General features: G+C 47.6%; 1 protein-coding gene across 1 annotated transcript in view; it reads left to right on the plus strand.

Annotated features, from left to right (window-relative positions):
- The first annotated feature begins 1800 nt into the window (after window positions 1–1800).
- The window catches only part of jph3b (junctophilin 3b), a 32964-nt gene continuing 10503 nt past the window's right edge, over window positions 1801–24261 (plus strand). The window contains exons 1-3 of the mRNA XM_048973341.1: window positions 1801–3383; window positions 13886–14687; window positions 23702–23826. Of these exons, the coding sequence (XP_048829298.1) occupies window positions 3002–3383; window positions 13886–14687; window positions 23702–23826 (1309 nt within the window). The 5' untranslated portion in view covers window positions 1801–3001. The remainder of the gene's footprint in view (window positions 3384–13885; window positions 14688–23701; window positions 23827–24261) is intronic.

The following is a 24261-nucleotide window of genomic DNA, read 5'->3' on the forward strand; positions in this document are numbered from 1 at the left end:
ACTACAGGCCAGCCTATTTTTCTTTTTTTTTTCAGATCGATTATGTGGCTTGGCCGTTCAGGGCAGCTCTGCGCTATACACCTGATACACGCATATCAACATATAACATTACAGAACAAAATATAAGAAATCCCAGAAGCACCGAGTATTATTGCGAGAGAGAATCGCTTTGTTGGTTTTAATGGTCTTCCTCGGTTCCTTTATTTTGTTACCAAAATAAAGAGTGGTTCTTTTGTGTAAAAAAAATCCCATCCTTGATATTTAAATTCGCTCATGCCTAAGTAATTTCATGTGTGCGTATGTGTATATAATTTTCATGAGTCAGAGCTGCTTGCCCCTTCAGAAACAAGCTCTGTTGATGACAGTAATTCAGTGCCGTTAGACTGCGAGAAACGCCCGAAGACGCAACATGAGCGGCGGCGAATCTTAACCAGCTGTCTTATACCGAAATCCATAGAAATAATTTTCATCTTAAGTGCAGTTAACACATGCACCGTTTTAAGCTTTAAAGGTGCATGAATGTTTCGGAGAGCTGGTGAAGTCAATCCTTGGATCAGGGGTTTCCAACACCTTCCACTGGAAATGAGGAAACTTCCAACGACTGTGTAGGAAGAAGTGTGCGTGGGTTGTGCTCATTTACTGAAATACCCCTGTCAATTTATCGGTTTAAATCTCCTATCATTCCACCTTGGCACCCTGACGGATCTTATGTCATGTTGAGTCATTATAGATATAAGGAGAAATAAGTTGCATATTTCTCGATCGATTTACACGAAGCGAAGTCATATTGCAGTTTCTTTTTTTTCATTATATGCTTATTGTAAGGACTACACGAATCTGTCTCTTTTTGAGGCAGACTGTGTCTTTGGATATAGGCTAGTAATTATGCCAAATACAGTGGGTCGTATGATTGCTGATATTAAACCGGAAGTAGACAAAAATCATGATTTTTAAGGTACAAACAACATCATTATTTTGATCATATTCATTCACCATATGCAGGTAAGTTAGACCCGAATTCATGGTATGAGTAACTGGCATACTGGTGGGAGCTGTACTGTAAATACTACGCATATAGAGGCACAGTTATCTGTACTTCGTTCATTTCTATTATGAGAAACCCAGTCCTTTATTTCTGTTGAGAAGCAAACGGTACAGAACCAAATCTCGAGGAGACAGGCCCATCAGCAATCCCCAGAACCCCGTCCACGGGGATCCAGGTTGCAGAGGCTCCTGTGTGACCGAAAGGGAGCAGCCCGTGTGTCAGAGCCCTCAGCCGTATCTATTTTTACCCAGGTGTGATCTAATCTGCAGGAACTGACTGGATAAACATGAGAAACCAGGATGAGATCCGACATGGGGTGGAGTCGAATGCCGCCTCCCTGCATTGCTGCCTAGACCCCCCAACTACTGTTTCCCCAAACAGCTAGGATAAAGCTTCATTTAGCCTGATATCTGTCTAACCTAATTCATTTTGAAACATCCCATACACCATTTCATCCATCGTGTATTCTAACACAAGACGATGTCAGCAGCCCACTCATACATGGAGAAGCGTTTACTAAAGTATAATGTATTTCTACATATAAGCAGAATCTTCCTGTCTCCATTTCATTAAGTACCTGGACAAATAACGTTTGAGCCAAATTGCTGCGCTCTTGTGTGGTCTAATTATTTTCCTGTGCACAGCAGAACATGGCCAGACTGATACGAGAGAAAGAAGGAGAAAGGGAGTGAGCAGGGCAATTAAGAAAAGCAATTTTTCCCTCCCAGAGGTACCGGGATAGAGCTGAACGACGCCTCTGCTTACGCAGGCGCTGTCTCTTTAAAACTGGCAGAAGGACGGTGCTGCTTAGGGGGGGCGGTTGGCTGCGATGAAGCGGTCCCTCTCTAATGAGCAGGTTTGAGAGACATCACAGAGAGAGAGAAAGAGAGAGAGAGACCCCAGCACAACGAAGGACGGGGGAAACAAGACAGCGGCAACCTGGAACAAGAAAAGACGGAGAGGAAGGGAGACAATTTGAAATTATGACAGTGAAGCTTTTAGGAGAAATCGCGAGGAGAATATCATTGGATTTTATGCCGTTGAGCGGACCGTAGCAAGGGCTTCGACGCTAGACTGCAACAGGAGCCAGGGAAATCACAGAGAGAGAGCGAGGGAAGGAGGAGGAGGAGAAGAAGAAGAGGAGGGGGAGAAGGAAGGGAAAAGGAAAAAGGCAGAATTAGATGAGCCGTTTGTTTCTCTGGGGTGTGCGTGCGCGAGCAGTCTGCCGGCCGGGGTGTGTGTGCGCGTGAGCGCTGCGTGTGCGTGGAGAGAGACCGCATTGGCGTCTCACGGACGGGCTACAGAGAGGAGCCTAGCCGAAGCCACCTGTCTTTCTTTTCTCCGTGCCTCTCTCTCTCTCTCCCTCCCTCCCTCCCGGTTTGTGGCGAGCCCGGGTGTCGGGATGGCGCTAGGGAGAAGCCGGGTCGCCCTGGTGCCGAGCGGCGAAGGCGCCCGTCCGTACTGAACGCGCAGTCGGTGGCGGCTGCGTCGCCCACAGGACTCCGGCTCTCTAGGTGGAGTCCGTGTGTTTTTCTCTGCTGGGGGAAAAGGAGGAGAAAACAAAAGGGAAGAAGAATAAGGAGCCAGAGGGAGATTGTCGACTGGGAGGGTGTGGGCGCTGGGAGGGGGCAGAGGTGCGTTGGTGTGAGGAGCGAGGAGGCGCATGGCTGGTGGAGGCCTCCCCCCTTCCCAGAGTCACGGCCGCAGGAGATTCGGCCAGGAGTAGCATCTCCAGAAGGATGGTCTGAAGAAGCTTGCACCACACCAGCCTGGCCTAACAGGAGGGGGGCTTCTCTCTTGTGGGGGCTCTTTTTCCTTTTTTTTAAAGAACCACCAAGGAGGATTTGTCTTCAGTGTCTTCCTCCCACCCCCCCAATCAGCTTTATTTGTTTATTTTTTTCTTTTTCTTTTTTTTTTTTTTGAAGTTTGGGGGATTTGCCAAAACCTATTTCATGCATGTCCACTGGGGGCAGGTTCAACTTTGATGATGGGGGGTCATACTGCGGCGGGTGGGAAGACGGCAAGGCCCACGGGCACGGCATCTGCACCGGGCCCAAGGGGCAGGGCGAGTACGCCGGTTCCTGGAGCCACGGCTTCGAGGTGGTGGGTGTCTACACCTGGCCCAGTGGAAACACCTACCAGGGCACCTGGGCGCAGGGCAAGCGCCACGGCATTGGGGTGGAGAACAAGGGCAAGTGGGTCTACAAGGGCGAGTGGACACATGGATTTAAGGGACGCTATGGCCTACGTGAGAGCACTGCGAGCAGTGCCAAGTATGAGGGCACCTGGAACAACGGGCTGCAGGATGGATACGGCACCGAGACCTACTCTGACGGAGGTAAGAGCAGCACCGTACCCTGAAGCATGTTCCTGCGTCACATAGATCAGAGTTACTGAACCAGAATCTCGATTTGAACTAAAAATTGAAATAAACACGTCTGCTCCTAGCTTGTCTACCACTCCAACCTTTTTCATCCATCTCTCGATCTACCACCGCCAACCTCCCCTCCCCCCCCCCCCCCCCCCACTTTCTCCCTCTGCCGTTTTGGTAAAAGAGCCTCCTCTCTCGACGTTGCAGAGGGAGATGAATTTTCAGGCCCAAATTAAGGCCATCCGGGCTCCGCAGCTGGAGAGAGAAAAATTCCAGGTCATCTGCAGTGGCTGGCGGAGCTTTGGCCCAGCACTGTCAGAACCGGACCAGAATCAGGCCAGAACTGGGCTACGGCCAGTGCCGGTTCAGCTGAAACCAGCTTCGCATGGGGCAAAAAAAAAATCCCAAGCTCAAAATGTCGTAATAAGCTTTTGGGCTCCCAGATGTTTTGCTTAGCAAACACTTGTTACTGTCTCAGACTTATCGCGCATTGACATGGCACTGATGGAAGACAACCCTTACGCATCACTTACAGAGCTGCCAGAGTATCCCTCTCATTAACCCAGAAACTTCCCCATAGAACGCTACACGTCTGCTCCCAATAACATATCATAACCTTTCGTGGATGCATGAGTAGGGATGTGGTTGTGTAATAACGTGATGTAGATGTCTAATGAGGCATTATAGATGTGTAATGCAGTCTTAAGTATGTCTAATAATGATATAGCTGTTTGAAGGGGTGTTATAGATATGGAATGATGAATTATGGTTATGTGTATATAAGTGTATAGGTTGCTGCATATATGTGGGAATGATAAATTATGGATGAGGATGTGTATTAAGCTGTTGTGGGTAAGTGATAAGGCATTGTGGATGAGTAATGATATGTCATAAATGTGTAATAATGAGGTACTCTGGTTGTGTAATAGGGATTAAAGTGTGGTTGTGGATGTGTAATAAAGTGTTGTAGATGTGTTACGGTGTTATTCGTACATGATAGGGTGTTACTGGGTTTTTGTTAGTGTAAGTTGGTGTAAATTTGTATGGCTTTGTGGATTGAATAAGGTGTCGGTAATTTGTGATGAAGTGACATGGATCTGTACGTCGGATAAGCAATGTGGTTGGGTGATAAGGTGGCGTGGAAGTATAATTAGACAGCATGAATGTTTAATGATAACATTAATAAGGTTATAGATGTTCACAAGTGGGTGCAATGGAACGGGGTTGTGGTGTTCAGGCGGTGCAGGCAAGGTGATGTGAACCTGGGGGATGGGAGCCTTGTTTGCTGGACAATAGATAGGAGGAACTAGGGCTCTGCAGCAGCTCAGGAGATGCATTTGGATGGACCATTTGTCCAGGCTGGGTACAGCGATAGAGTGGGCTTAGGTGGCAAAGGTGGATCTGTGAGGGAGAGAGAGATGCTCCGATTGGTCGGTTTCAATGATCATCCCTTTGCTAACTGACACACAGACCTCCATCCCTGAATCTCTTCAGCAGACTTTTTCCATTATCTGAGCCTCCTAAAGGGACTCCATTGCCAGCTCCTTATGTCATCCACATCGGAGCCTTAAAATGGAGGAGAAAGGGATCCTTCTGCAGTCTCAGCAGTTATTTAGTGTCAAGTCTGGGCAAGCGGGCATCTCTGCACACTGGGTGAATGTTTTGTGGGTGTCCAAGTGTGCGAGTGTGTGTGTATACATGCGTAGGTGTACGTACTTCCTGCATACAAGTAGGAGTTGTTCTTTAAAGAACGTGGAGAAAATGAAAAGATGGTGCTGGAGACAGGGAGATGAGCACAAGCACTTCAGTGGGCAAACCATACTCAGTCTGTTATTGCTCAAATGGTGCTGGTTGTTGATCACTATACTAGAGTATTAGTGACATAATGCAAAACTCCTGCGGCAAATTTTAAAAATTAATACATCATGGTGGAAAAAAACAATGTGAATAAAGGACTTCTCTAGCAATATGGATACCTGGACTACTTGGTTCTGGGTGGGAGAAAGCTTGCACTGCATTACAGAAAAGACACCGCTGTACAGTAAGTTGCCACGGAAACGCACGCAGACACAAGTGGCAGATCTGCGAGCCACTGGGGACCCGGCGCTCTGCATTCTGATTGGCTGGCTGGTCCTGCTAATGGTGTTTACTTACTTGAGTGCTAATCTGGGCTGGCTAATCACGGCCACGGCATACACAGAGATAGAGGGAGAGGGGAGATGACAAACAGAATGGGAGAAACCGATGGGGAAGAGAGACAGGAGGGGGACACAGGACAGAGAGACAAGGAGATACTCAGGGTGTGGGAGCTTCATAAGCTCTCCGGTTTCCTGGACTGAATTCAGAATCCCGTAAAGCAAAATGGGGTAATCCACCTATATGCCATAATGCGAACCAGCAGTGTTGCCAAGCGACCAGGCAGGTGTGGTCAGGTGCATCAAATGTGGATCAGTCCCTTATTCGCATTAGAGGCATGTCACAGGTCTAAAGAGCTTGCACTGAAACAGCACACACACCTGTAGCTGAAGAGATCTCACCACTCATCCTCTTTGCTGCATTTTCACTTAGGGTCTCAAGTCCAGGGACAGCCTGGACAAACTCACTCGCATCCTGACAACTGGGAGACTCACGAATCGGCCAGTCCACCATCGATTCATTCCTCTGCAGTTTGTCCAGCAGTGAAGCACTAAATGTCCGCAGCGTTCCCCTATTTTGTCATCAAAACAATGAATCAGTAATAGTGTACCAGGCTGCAGGCAGTACTGACATTAACAGCAACGTGTCTGATTGGCTTAAGTTTGTTTTTATGTCTCATCCATTTATTTCATAGTTCACATATCTTGTTGAGTTGATGACAGAGGAACTGGAGTGTAGAGGTGAAGCCCATGGCTGAGCTGAGTTCATGGGTGGAGCAGATGTTAGTGGACTGAGTACCATGAGATATTCATTGGCAGAGTAGATATAGCAGAAACAGGGCTGTGTAAAGTGCGGGTCGGCAAAGTAGTTGCTACAGGACTGAGTGTTGTAAAGTGTGAATGGGTGAAACAGATATATAGCACTCAGTGTTGTCAAATATGAATATTACAAGCCCCTTAAACTTAAGAATTCCAGTTAGGAAAGATCTCTCAGTGCATCTCGAGCTTGTTAGGTGCATTAGTATGTAAGTAGGTAGGACTTAGTCATGTGTGGTTACATAACGGCAACATTACAACTCACAAAAATCACGCAATACAGACACTGCTGCTGCTCTGGTTAGAAAGACAGCAAAGTAAAATTGCATCAGAAAACATTCGTTTAGCTACGTGTGAAATTGTAAAATGTATAAATGTTACTGGACAGCAGCGTCCTTTAGATTGTAACCATTCTTGCACTATATATATACATGTATGGGGGCTTGTGCAAGGCAAATTGATTAACATGGCACATGCTTTGTGATGTAATAAGATTATAGTCCGCGGATTTGCGATTGCTGTGCTGGATTAGCAGAGAGCTGAGCACGCGGACCGCACATGATAACGGTGGCCACAATACAGAAACAACAGGTCACGCAAACCGTTTTGGTTTTTTTTAAGCACATAAAAGGACAACTTACGATATCAGCCATTTAGGATACAAATAAAGAAATTTAAAATTTAAGTGCTGTAAGTTTATATAAAACTATAATTTGTGCGAAGGAGGGAGCCTGTTATGTAGATGGCTAGTTCCGCTGTTCAGTTTGGTTCTGGAAGTCCATCTTAAAACTTAAATATGCGTATTAACACTTTTTTTACTTTTGTGTAACCTTACGATTATTTTCATTAACATCTGTGTGCATGGGAACGGGAATCACGTGAAAACCTGTCTCTGCGGACCCACAAGTCTCACGAGCTTCACTTCACGCACTGGTGTAGATCGCATTCGTGTCATTATGACATCGCTGCTTTTCATTTGTTTACTTTGCGTTAAGTTCGGCTGCTTCTGCGCCGCTCTCCAGGGCCGCAATCTTTTTGTTTACAAAAGTAACATGCTAAAATTCAAACATAATCTAATAGAATACAGTGCACACAGACACACACACAGACACACACACACACACAAACTACACTGTGCACCATTACTTCGATATGTAAGTGCACAGCAAGTGCTGACTGTGTGAGAAACGGGGAGAGAGCGGGTTACATTAATAATTAATAGAGGAAGCCATCCAGACACACTTTCTGATTGTTGCGCTGAAGTTTCAGTCTTCTGCTAATGCGAATTTAACCCGCAAGTGCCCAGAAACAGGGTATAAACATACGGTAGTAATATTATTATTATTATTATTATTAATAATAATATTATTATTTATTATGCATAAAATTACAGGTATAAAATATAAAACACGAACGATACAAACCATTGATTCATTAATTTGAAGGATTTAATCGTTGTAAGAACATTCTGCGGGTCGCACCTGAGTATATCCAATAGCTGTGATACTGCTTTATCGGTTTTATTGTATTTCCGTAGATGTCACCTAAAAAGGTTACGGTGAAACTGTCTAAAGTTCATTTAAACACAGGCTTAATGTAGGGAGCGAGAAAACCAACACGAGTGACTAACTCTATCCGTATCTTTGCGGTGATGCGCTGTGTATCTTAGCGTATCTTTTGGTGAGGACGGAATACATCTATGAAGCAAAACAAACTAAATTTACAAATATAAAATTGTAAAATCACGGCTTCAGGTAAAATAAGTAATTGACATATTGGATATTAGATTGGTTGCATACCACTGTGAAATCTTAGTCATTTATACTGAATAAAGGGAAATGTTCCATTAAAGTACATTTGCTAAGGTCAGATCAGTTTCGGGAATATGTCATACAGGCGAAATTACTGTGTTTATCGGATTACATTTATGTTCCCATTTTCCGATTAGACGCATTCACGACAACTAGGGAAATCTAATTATAAATAATGTAAAGAAACATATAACACCTTGATTATATGAATTATTATAAGTTACGTCGAACGACGGTGAAAGATTCTTGCCAAAGCTTAACTCCGCCTCGTCTTCAGCACCGCAGACAGCGCCTGCGTCGGCGGAAAAATTGGGAGCGTTTTTACTTGGAGCAGAAGAACAGCGTTATACTGGGTAAAGTTTGGTTAGTAGTGAGAGCTGGTTTTTCGGTGTGCTATAACAATAGTAGTACCATTTATTGGATGGGCATGATTATTTTTCAGCCATGCCAGATGGAATGGAAGAGAGATTTCTGTTCTACTTTATCCTGCAATGGCTTCTTATTTGTTTCTGAGTGGTGTTTAGTGTTGGGGAGCATAGCATTAAATTGGGCATGAAGGGGAAATCCTCTCAAATATAGCCATGCCTATTCAGTCTGTGTGTGTGTGTGTGTGTGTGTGTGTGTGTTGTGCATGTAAGTGTGTGTGATGCCTCTCTCTTTTGACCATGTGCAGTGTTTATTGGCTCACGGTAAGTTCTGGTTGAACTTCATATAGAGCCGTAGTATTTTGTGTGATGCACAGTTTGCAAACATATACAATGAATTTTAAAATGTGTATATTTTTGGATCCCCAGACCTTTTTTTTCTCCCTACTTGGGAGTTTTCGGTTCCTCTCCTCTGCTGTCATCTGGCGTTCATTCATTCTTTCATTTCCGAGTCTTCCCTTTTCCTTGTTTTTGAATCATCCCACATAAATGATGCAGGAATGTATTAGAACATGCCTTGGGGTGATGCTGCCGTGAAAGACGCTATATAGGGAATAATCGAATTGAATATATTTATAAGCTGAGTTATGAAGACGGGCCCCATATTCGCCCGGGTTTCGGTTTTCCCTGGTCACGAATGACCATTAGTGTGCATGTGCACAAGCCACAGGATCCCCAGGGAGGGACTGGAGAGGGGGACTGGGCATCGTGAGACTCGCATGGACGGAGATTAGCCATGAGAGGAGATCCGAGGGCCTAATGTAAATTCCACTAAGAGGCGGTAACTGGTGTCACTTTGATAAGGCCGAACAGGGTTTATCATATAATAAAATGATTACCTTTTTATCAAATGCATAAAAGCACCATGCCTGTGCAATAGCAACGGATTCTGTTTGGCAGGGGGGTCCAGGAGAGAGGGCTACTGCTCTGGAAAGGAGCCAGATATCCGTAACCGAGTGTCAAGCTATGTGTGAGGGAGCACTGGGGAGGCTAGGGCACGGCTGCCTGTCCCTCAGGCCTGTGCATGCTGGGGTGTGGGGAGGGGGGCATCAGCTGTAAGTGTAGGGAGTACACAAGTGGGCCCACACCCCCACGACGCACAGGACACATACACACGCAAGCACAGCCTGCCAGGATCTTGACGAGGAAGGATGGAAGCAGAGTGAAATTCTGAATGGAGCCAGGACAGGAAATGACCCCCCCCAGTCCCCCCAGCCCCCGACATGTAGCGGCTAATTTCTGTCCTCTCTGTGGAATTTTCTTGTGTAATCCCATAGGATTATGGCCTTGTTTGATATGGTGCAAAGCAGGTTGTCATACGGTGGACAGGTGGATAGGGGCGGGGCTAGGGGCATGGCCAGGTGTAGGTTACAGTGGGTGTGGTCTGTCACTGGCGGCCATAGGCCGTGATCTCAGCCCAGCATGCTTATTACTCCACGCTGACATGGTGTTCCTGGAGGCCTCTGTGTATCTGGGTCTGTTGCTTATGCTGGTGCCCATGATGCTCTCTGTGTCTCTTTCTCTCTCACACACACATACAAAAACACTCTCCCTGTCGGGAGCACAGACACACACACAGATGAGATATAAAGAGGTTTCTAGCTCACCGTAGCAGCGGAAGGCAGTGGGGGCAGGGTGGCCGCTCTCTGCTGTCCTCGTTCTGCTCTTGCCTCATCCAGTCTCTACAATTCATTGACATTCCAGCAAGCAGGGATCAATGGGTCCTGAGAGGGTGGGGCTCGCCTGTGTGTGTGTGTGTGTGTGTGTGTGTGTGTGTGTGTGTGTGTTTGTGAGCGGGTATACCTATCCTTATGGGGACACAATGTCCCTATAACGTGATAAATATCAGTTTTTTTCTCTTAAACTCTATTTTATAAAAATCAGTGACTGCTATGAAAAAACTAAAAACTAAAAAAAAAAAAAAAAAGTGTTTTACTTGGTTACTTATGGTTAGGGCAGGGTGGGGGTTAGGGTTGTCATAGTTAGCGTTAGCATTTTTCCTATAGAAGTGAATGAGCGGTCCCCATAAGGATAAGGTATACTCTACATGTGTGTGTGTGTGTGTGTGTGTGTGTGTGTATGTCAGCAAGAGGGAGGAATCTGTGCACTGACAGGCATATGGAGCTAGTTTATTATGGCCTGTCTGCAGGGCCAAAGATGAGGTGCATAAAAGGGAGAATGAAGGATCTCAGTAAGACTCACACACCAGGCAGGAGACCTCTGATCCCACGGTAACAAGAACAGCTCAAAATGATGCTGTCAGTGCCTCCATTCCAGTAATTTGACTTCAAATCCAACTCTTGTACTCCACAGTGGCCAGTTTACACTTGGGTAACAGAATCACATATTGAGCCATGTCCTTTAGGCAAATATTTGATAATGTCTTTGTAAAAAAAATGCTGAGAATTTTCATATCCCCCACATTTCTCAGTCTCATTTGACTGTATAGTGTTTATTGGAGGGCTGTCTTTGGTCTGATTGATCTTCTTTTATAGTCCTAACATTTTGTACAAACTGCATTTTGCTAGCATTTTCAATCCATATATATTGAAATGGTGAGTTATGCAGAGGACCCTAGTGGTAGCATATGAGAGAGGTCAAGCCAGGAGAGCCTTCACCCAGAAAGGTGCAGGGAGCCATGGTGTAAAGGGCAGAGGAGCGACAGCAAGGATTGGGGGAACGCTCAGCACAGATTCCCCCACGATGAGAGGCGCCCAGCGAGGCTGGCCTATTTTTCAGCACCACGGAGAGATCCTACTGCTGGACTGGCGTTGGGGGATGGGGATAGGATGACAGACAAGGAAAGAGAGAGAAAGACAGAGAGAAGGAGGGAGGGAGATGGAGAAAGAGAGAGAGAGAGAGTTTTTCTGACCTTATTGTGAGCTTGAAAGTCTGTTTTGTTTCAGACTATGCCACCTGCTTCTGTTTACTGTCACCTCTGTCTTGGCAACTCTACCATGTCATAGTAAGACAGTACTTTTAAACTGGGGGAAAACAGGGAGAGAGAGAGAGAACCGGAGCAGAGGGTGACACAGCGGACAGTAGAGAGACTCTCTGTACCGCCATCGGCTTTCCTCTTTCTCAGCTGACACTAAGCCTGGAAAACCATGCTCTTTGGTGGGGGTGGATGGGGCTTAAAGTACTGTAGATACAAACATCGGCATGCTATATCTATCAGTGATGCCGTTCTACCATAGAACATAGGACACTGTCACTTGAGTACCGTTCACCTTTCCTAAAAACACACGTACTGGACTGGAGAACAGATGAAGATCTGATTTCCATTCCATCCGGGCGTCTCTCACGACATCTTTCATGCTATTCATTTAATACCCATCCGCAGTTTATACAACGCATCTGCGGCGCAGCTTCGGTCAGGAGAGGAGTAGCATTCGATATTTCCCCTTTCCGGGACCCGGGAATAAGCAGGAGGGGTGAAAGAACGAAGGCTGTAATTAGGCACCTCAGACAAGGGTTCAGAAATGGGCCCATTTACTGGAAAAAGAGAAGCAATATATCTGGGCATTTATGAAAACAACACTGGCACCATGGCCCAGGTGACACTTACAGTAAACCATCAACAAACCATTTCGTAAATTATTATCAGTGTTGGGGAAGTTACTCACAAAAGTAATCCATTACAGAGAGAGGTGGAAAGTTCAGCTCCAGAAAGCACAAATCCAGACCTAGGTTTTGTTTCAACCAACCAGCTGTAACTATGACTCTTTATACTCAACTAGTTGGTTGAAACAGAACCTCTGGTATGGATTTGTACTCTCTGGACCTGAACTTTCCACCTCTGTCATGGATTACTTTTGTGAGTCACTGATGATCACAAATCAGATCATTTTCTCTGTTTCTCTCCATGAAAGCTATGTACCACCTAACACACACACACACACACGTGCGCACATAAAGTATCCAAAGCATTCTGTTACGCAGGGCAGCATTAGAGAACAGCTAAACCAGGTGTAACATCATAAGAATCCAGGAACTGCTGGTTAAACAGCGATGACTGCGTGGGCCTAATCATACTTCAGAGTTTAGTTTTGTAAGGAAAAAATGATCCTTTGATGACTGGGTCCTTTTTTTCTGACACAGTGTTGGAAAAATATTTCCTGAATCCATGGAAAATGTGTGTGTCTGCAGCCCATTCTGTAGCCCTACAAAGGTCCTCAGCGGGCCAGCTTTTCCAGGCACACACTTTCCGTCAGCCCCACAGTCAAGTCCGCGACCGATTAAGGAGATCTGAACAACATATAAATAACAGTGACGCCAGAGATTCATTTCATTCTTGTTTTCGTGAAGTTCTGGTGTAAAGTGGCAGCCATTTTAGCGTGAAATATAAAAATAATAAGATACCAATACCAATGATAAAAACATATGGTATATTGAAGATCAGCTGAGGTTTAAAATCCGAAGCACATACAATTATAGGAAATTAAGTACTTTATTACAGTAGGAATGGTCTTCGGTAGTATAGGGTCACTGCTATAATCCAGCGGAAAGCAGGGAGCAGCGAATGGCCCGCGCTGGGAGATGAGTAACGATCGGCGTGCGCACCGGCGCAGCGATCGGCTGCTTCCCGTCAGAGGTGCATTTAGGCGGCCGCTGTAGCGCCACATCGCTGCTCCATTTTATTTCAGCCGACATTAGCACTTTAAAAAGCTTCACGTCACATCTGTTCGTTTGTGAAAGGGGGGAAACATATTAAAATGTAAATAGAATTGTTTCCCAAAGAATACTCCTTTCGTACACATTCAGATGTATTGCCTTTCGTTCATCTTCGCAAATGGGAAGTGCAGTGCAATAGCTTTTGATATTGATGAAATATGTGAGAATAATAAAAAAAAAGCTGCGTAAAGCTGATCAGCACAGGTCGCGTGGGGCTATTTAACAGATATATAATATGTAACATAACGCAATCTTCCTCCTGTCCGAAGACAGCGCCAGGGAGAGTGAAGGTTTTCCTGGCTTTTTCCACACTTCTGTCCATGTCCCAAAGAACCCTTGGCTTCATTGGAGGTTATAGTGGCTGGACTATGATTTGGGAGGTTTGTTTGTAGAGTGGTGCGGTGTGAGATTTATTGGCTGAGTGGTTATGGATGGATGGATGAAGCACAAACTGAGAAGTGATGGTTTACTCATTCTGCACTCGCCTTTGTTTACCTGTCAGCCCAGGAATGGATAACAGCAGCAGATCGTCGTGTCCTGCAGTATGTTATCTACACAATGTAACATTAGAGTGAAAGCTGCCTCGTTTGTTTCCCTTCCTTGTACAGGAACCTACCAGGGCCAGTGGGTGGGCGGCATGCGGCATGGCTATGGCGTCCGCCAGAGCGTCCCCTACGGCATGGCGGCCGTCATCCGCTCTCCATTGCGTACCTCCATAAACTCGCTGCGCTCGGAGCACAGCAACGGCACCGTGCTGCACCCGGACGGCGGCGGCGGGGGAGGGGGCGGGCCCGGCGGTGCGGCGGCAGGCAGCCCAGCCGTGTCGCGGGGCGGCTTTGTGCTGACGGCCCACGGCGACGCCGAGCTGCTCAAGGGCAAGAAGAAGAGCCTCTTCCGGCGCTCTATCCTCAGCGGGCTGAAACTGCGCAAGTCTGAGTCCAAGAGCTCACTGGCCAGCCAGCGCAGCAAGCAGAGCTCCTTCCGCAGCGAGGCGGGCATGAGCACCGTCAGCTCGGCCGCCTCCGACATCAACTCCACCATCAGCCTGGGTGAGGGCGAGGGCGAGCTCTCCGTGCTGGAGGACGACGTGGACGCCACCACGACCGAGACCTACGCCGGCGAGTGGAAGAACGACAAGCGCTCGGGTTGCGGCGTGAGCCGTCGGTCCGACGGCCTTCGCTACGAGGGCGAGTGGGCGGCCAACCGGCGCCAAGGCTATGGCTGCACCACCTTCCCTGATGGCACCAAGGAGGAGGGCAAGTACAAGCAGAACGTGCTGGTCAGTGGCAAACGCAAGAACCTCATCCCGCTGCGGAGCAGCCGCATCCGTGAGAAGGTGGACCGCGCTGTGGAGGCCGCTGAGAAGGCAGCCGACATCGCCAAGCAGAAAGCCGAGATCGCCCTGTCCAGGTACGGCCGAGAACCACTCGCGCTGCTCTCACAGGTTGGTGATTGTGCCGAAAGCATCTGGCAGGATGTTTCTTGGAGCTGCAGGCTCCCGTGAGCGACAGAAAGGCGATGTTTGGGAGTGATTCCTTGATGAGAATGAGAGCCTTTCTGTTGGGAATAACAATGTCCTTGCTCAGAGATACGATCTGTCTCTCTCCTTTTGAAGATTGTGTTGCACGAGTGTTGCATAGACATATAGTGATTTTTGACAAGGTCACACAGAGGTTCCCAGAATCAGAACCTTCTATTAAGGGTATGACTTACTAGCCTGTGCGTTCGTATCAACACTCAGGGATGCTCATCGTCAGAAGCAGAGAGTTAGATACTTACATGGGCTATATTCAGTGACAAGACAATGGGAGGGAACAATCATGTTATTAATAATGAAAACTCAATGATGACAAAAACTTTAAGCTGCATATGACCTGCTTTGTGTGCTTTTAAATTCAATCTGTCAGTCGTAGGCATTCATGCGTTCAGTCATTACATAACTTGCAATAAAAAAACCACTTTAGTACAGTATTGCACACTACAGCTTGCATAGATGAATAGTACAAAATTGCTTGGCCTCATTGCACGGACTCACCCGGTGAGCTTTACACAACAGCGTTCACCACATTCCTCTTGTTTTCTCCACTCTACCTGCTCATTTTCTCTATTGGCTAGAAAGACAGATGGCGGAGTGCATGAGAAGAAGCGGGTGGAGGAATGGGCGGGCCTCCTATTTAAGGTGTTTGTGGCGGTCGCGCGAGGTGTCGCTTTGTCGCGTTCCATCCAACAGCAACTTCCAAACTTCAGTCTCACCGGCGTCGCCAACTCGAATTAAATTCCGAATTTCGGGATGAAATAACGAGGGACAGATGGGCAAGAGAAAGGCGGATGGAAAAAGCACAGGAGTGAGAGAGAGAGAGAGAGAGAGAGAACGGAGGGAGGGGGTAGAGAGAGGGAGTCAGAAAGAGAAAGAGAGACAGAGAAAGAGATTTCCGCATTATGCCAGAACACTGTTGGCTGCCGGCCCGAGAGAGAGAGAGAGAGAGAGAGAGTGCCAGATACAGAACAGACTGGACTGGCCAGCTCACAGACCGTGGCACACACACACCCCCACACACACACACATAACACATAGAGCCACCCACAAACTTATGCATACATGCATATACACACATGCCCAAGCAGTCACTGCACAGACATGTGATCTTCTGAGGGTGTTAAATGCTACATGTACCCAATAACGAAGCACGTGGGCGTGGTGGTCTGCTCCCGGGTGCTCTGTTGGCCGTGGCAGGTGGCTACATGCTGGACCGGGAGAGGAGCAGTATATCCCCCCTCCCGAGGTGAGTGAGAGCTTCGCTGGACCAGTCACACATGGGCTGGGGGGGCGGTTAGTTCCTGCCTGGCGGGATCCAGCGCAGCCTACCTTATGGAGCGGGCAGTTTCCGCAGCAGCGGAGCTCATGGGGGCCTGGCAGTGCTAGGGGGGGGCCTGCTCTCTGTCCAGCAGCCCCGCAGAGCCGCTCCGAGGGGTACAACCATGATGGGGGCGCTCTGTGGGCTGGCCCTGTGTAGGATTCAGTCATGGATGGCAGTTAAAGGGTTTAGCAAGGGTTAGCAAATGCAGGCAGACGTGCGGAGCTTATGGAAGCAAGCCGGCATTTTGGTAAGAGGCTCACAGACATTCAGGCAGACAGCAGCTGAGGGGGGGGGGGGGGCATTAATATTGTATACCTGAGAAACACCATGGCTTATTTTAAGCTGGCCTAAAATACCAGATATAACACACAGAGAGTAAGAGCACATGTTCCATTTGTCTTTCGTGGGGGGGGGGGGGGGGGGGGGGACAAAAAAGATAAGTTTTAAGAACGTGAGGGGAGGAGGGGTTTGGAGCAGGAGACGTATTTTCGCAGAACACCTGGAGGGAAAGTCAAGCGGCGCTGAGCTCGGACAAGCACAGTCCAGAGTGTTCCACACGCATGGTGGCGAGGCTCGCTGAAACGCCCCACCAGAAGCTTCTGCCGCAAACACATGGAGTTCTTGACATCTTTGAGCGATTGAAGGAGTTGCTGGGGGGCAGGGCCTACAGAGGGACACTGAGGCAACGCAGGGGGCGGAGAAATAGACTGATGCGGAGAGGAAAAAGTGTTCAGGACCACATGGGCGTGAGACTGACAACAGCTCGTTCAGCAAAAAGATAGCGGTGGCACCCCCATGTAGTGTGCATGTGGGATGGCCACGAGCGCCTCCCCCCAAATAGCGCACGGGGCTCTAAGGGCCCCCACTCCTGCAGTGGCCCCTAGTGATCCGTGTCACCTACACTGCTCCGCCATAAAGCGGCATGATTGTAATCAGGCCTGCAAACAAGGGTCTGTCCCCCAGGAGGCCAAGGGGGGCTGATTTGGAGTGACGGGAGGGGTAGACAGAGCTCTGCTGGAGGCGGGCAGCACCAAGCGGGACCACGTCATGCTCTCCGGAAACATCCGCGTCATGTGGCACCTGTGTGTGTGTGTGTGAGAGAGAAGGGAAGTGAGAGATAGAGCAAGACACAGAATGAGGGTCAGAGAGATGAGCGTGCGTGTGTGCGTGTGTGTCTCTGTGTATGTATGTATGTTCTTCTGTTGGGGAGTAATTAGCTCTCTAACTTAAGTCATTAATGATATGCTGCAGCCCTGGGTCCATCTAGTTATAAATAGAAACCAAAATCCTGTCAGGGTAATTATTTTCTATGCGTTTTTCACCCGCATCTGGAAACAACATCTGGATATGCATAAGTTCTCACATGCTCATCAGCACATTGTGAAGGTAGATGCAGGTAGACACACACCCATTCATACCCAGGCAGCACCTAAATGCTAAGTCGTTACTGTCATTCATCGTGCTAAACTCTGACCTCAGTCCACTGTCCTACACTGAACACTTATTCATTCCCTAACGGGGCACACCTGATTTACACATCATGTCAAAACGTATCACTGGACGCGTTAATATTTTATGTTCAAGGGTCACCAGATATGGAAACAGGTCATTTTCTGTCAGGAGAAGGACTATCCTAGCAGAAAATGACCTGTTTCTATACCTGTTCCTTTGACAGTGTGTTTGAGTGTGTCTCACCATGTATGTCTGTCATTGAGGGTGTGTTTTAAATGTGCGAAAGTCAGTGTGTGTCTGTCATTGGGACGGTGTGTTTATTTGAAAAATCAGGGTGTCTGCGTAACAACATTGTGTGTACATGTGTGTGCGTGTGCGTGTGCGTGTGTGTGTGTGAGAGAGAGAGAGAAACAGGTCGGGTCTGTGACTGATGCAAGCTCTCAGTTACAGAGACGAAGTAACACTGAATGGAAGATTTCTTTCCCTAACGCTCTAGTGCTTTCCCTCTCTTAGACTTGTGGTTGCCAGGACAACAAGAGAGAGGAGAGCTGGCTCCCCCTGTAGGCTAGCAGAGGGAAGGACCCAAACTGTCTGGGGCAATACTGTGTGCCTTGCACAGTCCATCCCTAGCTAACGCTATCCAAAGGTAGCCACCTGCACAGTGACTGAGGCCGGCACGCTGATTCTTTCGCCCGCTGGTTGTTAGCGAGCTGCCCTTTATGGTGTAGTGTTAATGCTTAGTTCTCACTGTAGTTACATTCAGACTTCCATCATTTGTAGACAATTCACGACTGTTTTTGGGATGAGCGTGATTTTTCCCACAATTCCCCCTTAATTTTAGAGTTGGCATGTTTCAGACAGGCCAGGATAAGTGCTTAGGAAAAGCATGGATGGATGGATGTTTTAGAGTAAAAAAATGGATAAATCCCAAAAGCAATCCTTCATAGGCCCTGTGTATCTCATGCAGACTCTTTTATAAAGATCACATTACAGAAAAGTCAACAGTGTCAGTGAGTAGATATCGTGCTTTGTAATTATACAGTTCAAATGATAATTATGTCCGCAGACACACAGTCTCTGTGGTTATGCTTCTTTATAAGATATCAAGAGCTTGCCCCAGCCACAGTAAAAATCTGGGTTTTATTATGGTTTTTCTATGATCTTGCCTCAAAACAAAACACTTCATACTGCAAATTTAGCTATTTAATTTGGTATTTTTAAAAGGCAATTAAGTTACGATGATGAAGCAACTAATAATGATCATTCTACCATATAATTTTTAGTTGACCATTTCTTCCTAGTAAACACATCCGAGGGGTAAGTGTTTGATGTGATATGCTCCTCAAACATCATATGCACAATTGCACACATCTCTGTGCTTCCTGATGCACCACTTATAGATGTGGCCTTATAAACTCCCTTTCCAAGCAATTTTTTTTCTTTCATTTCTGTGGAAGTAGCGATGAGCCTCCAGCTAATTAGCCTGTAGATGTTGATTTTCTTCAGTTTTATTTTAGGTTTTTGTAAGGGATCTTCCCCAACACCTCCGGTACCCCTCCCACATCACACCCCCACACCCACCTTAAGGAGGCCTTTTTTCCCACCATCCCCCATATGAGGGGCAGGAGCTGGAGAGGGCCGAGGCCGTCTGGCGGGGTTGGGGGGGGGGGGAGTGGGAGCGGACATCGATAACCATCGATGTGCCACACTGCACCAAGACAGTCGCTGCACAAACAAGTCAGTGGGGGAGGGTAGGTGGTGGAGGAAGGGATGGAGATTATGAGAAAAGCCTTAGTCATCTGCAAAGTGCTCTACAGGGTGAACAAGGGGGACATAGCCCGTGGTTCCAGACACACACAGTCCGGCCGGTTCGCAGTTCCAGACACACACAGCCCGGCCGGTTCGCAGTTCCAGACACACACAGCCCGGCAGGTTCGCAGTTCCAGACACACACAGCCCGGCCGGTTCGCAGTTCCAGACACACACAGCCCGGCAGGTTCGCAGTTCCAGACACACACAGCCCGGCAGGTTCGCAGTTCCAGACACACACAGCCCGGCCGGTTCGCAGTTCCAGACACACACAGCCCGGCCGGTTCCCAGTTCCAGACACACACAGCCCGGCCGGTTCGCAGTTCCAGACACACACAGCCCGGCAGGTTCGCAGTTCCAGACACACACAGCCCGGCAGGTTCGCAGTTCCAGACACACACAGCCCGGCCGGTTCGCAGTTCCAGACACACACAGCCCGGCCGGTTCCCAGTTCCAGACACACACAGCCCGGCCGGTTCGCAGTTCCAGACACACACAGCCCGTCCGGTTCCCAGTTCTATATGCATACAGCCCGGCTGGCCCTTTTGCAGACATCAAGGGCAGGGACAGCCGGCGTCAGCAGCCTAACGAAGAGCAGTGGCTTGTGCAGGTGGGTAGAGCTCCCCACGCACGCAGCCTCCATCCATCCATATAAATTATTTATCAGCCTGAGGGAGCTGAGCTCTGCGGCTGGGGTTTTGTCTACAAGAGGGTCTTCTGAGAGGCTCCCCCCCCGGCGGGGTCACCAGAGCAGCGCTTTTCAGCCTGGGCCTTGTGAACTTGGTTACTTTCACTAACCACTAACTGAAATTTAGCATACCTTCCTTATGAAGGTAGCCTGCAAACCAGTAGCATTAGTAGTAGACTTTGTCACCAATAGGAAGGGCAGATATTTTTACAGGTCATGGTTCTGAGAAGGAGTCCAGTGGGCCACCAGAAAGGTCAGGAAGCCCCACTCTGGTAATCTGTGCTCACCTACAAGATTGAGGCCACGGCTGAGCCGTCTTTTGTTTCAAAGACATGACTCGGGACCTCACTGTCGTCTGGTTCAGAGACACAGCTCACAATCACACGGTTTTCTGGTTTAAAGACACAACTTATAACCACAAAGTTTTCTGATTCAAAGACACCGCTTGTGACCGCACAGTCTTCTGGTTCAAAAACACAGCTCACAACCACACAGGCTTCTGGTTCAAAGATACAGTTCACAACCAAACAGTCCTCCCGTGTGCTGTAGCTGTCATCTTACAGCATTGAATAAAAATAATTCTAATTGCCTTGACTCAGAGTACATCGTCTGATTAAATCAGGCTTCTCCTGTACTGAAGCGAGAGACATTAATCATGGTTAATCCATCTAGTTCAAAACATATTTATGCAAAATACTTTATGTTTAGAATCATATTTCTGTGTGTAATTTAGTTGATGTAAAATCTATTCATTATTAAGACGTAGCGACAACGTGACAAGATATTATATGTATTGAAACTATCAAAGGTAACAGGCTACATAATACGAAGGTAGTGTGTGTGTATATATATATTTTTTTATATATATACAGTACTGTACAAAAGTCTTAGGCAGGCAAAGGAATGATGTTTAGATTATCCTTGTGTTGGTGTAAAACTATGATATTATGCCTGTCGAAGTGTGTCAGCTTCGCCATTTCAGAACCTCTGCTAAAATCATCCTGGTATTTGCAGCGACCGTCCAGTGCAGCCATGTATTTTTTGACTTGGCCACTAGCACACCTCATACAGCTAGTCAATCTGTCGCTGACATTTTAAACCAATATATTTAATTATTTAATTGAGCTGTTGGTGAAATTTAACAAAATCATGGAACGGCTGAGGTGCCCCTGAGGAGAAGTTTGGGAACTGAAGCGGTGTTCATCTAGCCATCCAACTAGATATCAGTAACTTTTTAGAATACAGAAGAAATTATTACTAGTTTTTATTGTGTTACTCTTAATTTGCACATGTTCTAATGTTAAATTGTGTTTTTTGCTCTAAGCCAAAGTACACTTGCTACCCAGATAAACAGCTTTAAACATTTCTTTGGACTGCCTAAGACTTTTGCACAGTACTGTAAATGTATAGAGAGAGAGTATTGTGGAAATGTGATAGGCTGTCAAGGAAAATCTTGTAAACTATTTATTTTGGGAGAAAATGCATATTTGCTCAGAAAAAAACACAGTTTAACATTAGAATATATGCAAATGGCCAGTAACAATATAAAAGTACCAAGAATTTCTTCTGTTCTCCAAAACTACTGATATCTAGTTGGGTGGATAGAAGATCACTGCTTCAGTTCCCAAACCTCTCCTCAGAGGCACACCAGCTGTTCTGTGTATTTAAATTACATAGCTCCACCACTATCATTCTTAATCTGTTAATTAGATAAATAACTTGATGAGGTGTTCATTAGCCAAAGATGGTATGTTAGGGGTCAAGTCAACAAATACACGGCAGGGACGGATTACGGACCGGGCCAGCAGGGCCGCTGCCCAGGGGCCCTTGGGGTGCAGGGGGCCCGTGGGGCCCCTAGCCCAAAACAATTTGCAACGCTTATCAACAATGTATTTTCGTTTGTCTATTTTAGAGGGCCTACATTCTTTGATCCTCTGCCTACAAGGGCCCCTGACCCTATAGGGAGGGCGTTTGGCTGCCAAGGGCCCTTGAATTGTGGTGGTTGTGGTGGTGGTGGTGGTGGTGGGGTGGGGGGGGGGCCCTCGCGAACGTTTTGCCCAGGGGCCCACACAACCCATAATCCGTCCCTGATACATGGGTGTATTGGATGGTCACTGCAAATACTGGGGTGACTTTAGGGAAAAATGGCCAAGCTGACACAATTTGATAGACATAATATCATAGTTTTACACCAAGATGAATATCATTTAAACATCATTTTCTTCGGCAGATTAAGACTTTTTTATAATACTGTTTATCACTGAGAAGAATTATGTTAAAGGGGCAGTTCACCCCAAAATATTTTTATAAGAAAAAAAAATTCAGCATTAATGTCTCCTACCAGAAGTCATGACCCGGTTACTCAAGATAATCCACAGACCTTGTAGTGAACAGTTTCATGTAGAAACTGTTTTCTTTCCACGGAACTCCATGCACCAACAGACAAGTTAGCGCTGGGGCTCTCCCGGCAGCATGACCTTATGTCAACATCAATGGCATCCTCCTCGGCTCAGCCAATGAGCCGAGGAGCTGGACTGGGGTTAGGGACAGCAGTGCGGGGTGCAGTGTGTGTGATGTGGGCCGCAGGCATTCAGGGAGCCCAGAATTACATACCACAGGTAGGTTTATAACACCTAAGAAAAACAATTCACAGGTTCAGGCGCTCAGGAAGTACAGGCGAGGTAGCAGTAGGCTGCCTTTGTTCCTGGGGAATGGATGTGTGTGCGGTCGTGCGGTGGTCACGCTGTGGTCTGGCCCGGCTGGCAGGGCTGCCGTCAGGTCATCACTGGTCCATTAACATTTTCTCAATGGGTGATTTGAGGAACATGAGGACAGAGTTACTGTTCAAGCCCTTCCCCCATCACCACATATGCGTCTCCTGCAGAAAGTGGACCTACATACAGTACATAGAATGGTACAGTAGGCAGTGTGGGAGTTATGGGATGCCGGGCGTAAAAGCGCGAGGTGAAACCAGGCCTGAATTTTAGCATTTTTCTTTCTCAGCGTGTTACACTGCATTATATTTTTCAATATGGGACATAATATATGGGGCGGAGGGCAGACTCTACTCCCAGCTTTCTATGGCCCGGTCGGATTCTGGTAACGCAGATCAGTTTCCAGATCAGATCAGTTGGGAAGCCCTGTCCAATCGCATGGGGCCACTTAGCTGTGTCACCACTGCATCCGTGTTAATTGAACAGATTTTCTTGATTAGTCATACAGGACAGTCGCAGCGCAGGCACTTCTGGACTCCATGTGGTGTCACATCCATGCTTCCAGTCTGCGATCGATTCATACTCCTGTCTTCTCGTCCATTAGCTGTATATCCTCACATCTTCACCTACTCCCCGACATGTGCAATGTTTGCACTTTGCACACTCGCTGCGTGACTCCGGGGTTCCTTTCTGTTCATGCAGTTTGTTGACTCTAACTTATTCGTAGAATTTGTGTGTGTGTGTGGCAGTGTGTGTGGCAGTGTGTTTTTCTGTGTGTATATCCTGCAGTGGACTGGCATCCCATGCTAGGAAGTGTTAAAGCAGATCTATGCTTGGACACCCTCCTGATTACAGGCTACATCGTACAATGTACTAACATCCATCCCCTCCCCCCTCCTGCAGGACAGCCCACGCACGGGGAAAGGCGGAGGCGGCGATGGGAGCAGCCCAGAAGGCCCAGGAGGAGTGCCGACTCGCTAGGGTCACTGCCAAAGAATTCTCCCCCTCCTTTCAGCACCGCGGAAACGGTCAGTCTGCTGCCGCCATGGCAGCCGTCGTCGCGGCAGAGTGGCACACCCGGCCGTCCCCCCACAGGGGAGGCCGAGCCAATGTCCACACGCCGCCCATTAAACGGGCGTCGGCCTGTTGCCTTGGTTACCAGGCACTCGGTTGCTCAGGAGCGCCCTCTGGGCTATTCGGGCCTGAGGGTGATCCCCAAGCTCGGCCCCCCCCACCTCCGCTCTCGCGCGGGGGGTGCTCCCCGTGAAACGCGGCAGATGCTGAAATCCACTCTCTGTCTGTCTCTGCCTCTTATGGCTGATGTCCCCTCTTTCTCCTCTGTTCCCTCCTTCCATCACTCTCTCCTTTCCTCTGCTTCTGCTTCCGTTCACGTCCTGCTGATGACTAGCTAAATGTTACCATTGTCTGTCCGAGGTGCTGGATCATTTCCAGCCCTGTCTAAT

The sequence above is a fragment of the Brienomyrus brachyistius genome, chromosome 13, assembly GCF_023856365.1.
Source record: "Brienomyrus brachyistius isolate T26 chromosome 13, BBRACH_0.4, whole genome shotgun sequence".
Classification (NCBI taxonomy): domain Eukaryota; kingdom Metazoa; phylum Chordata; class Actinopteri; order Osteoglossiformes; family Mormyridae; genus Brienomyrus; species Brienomyrus brachyistius.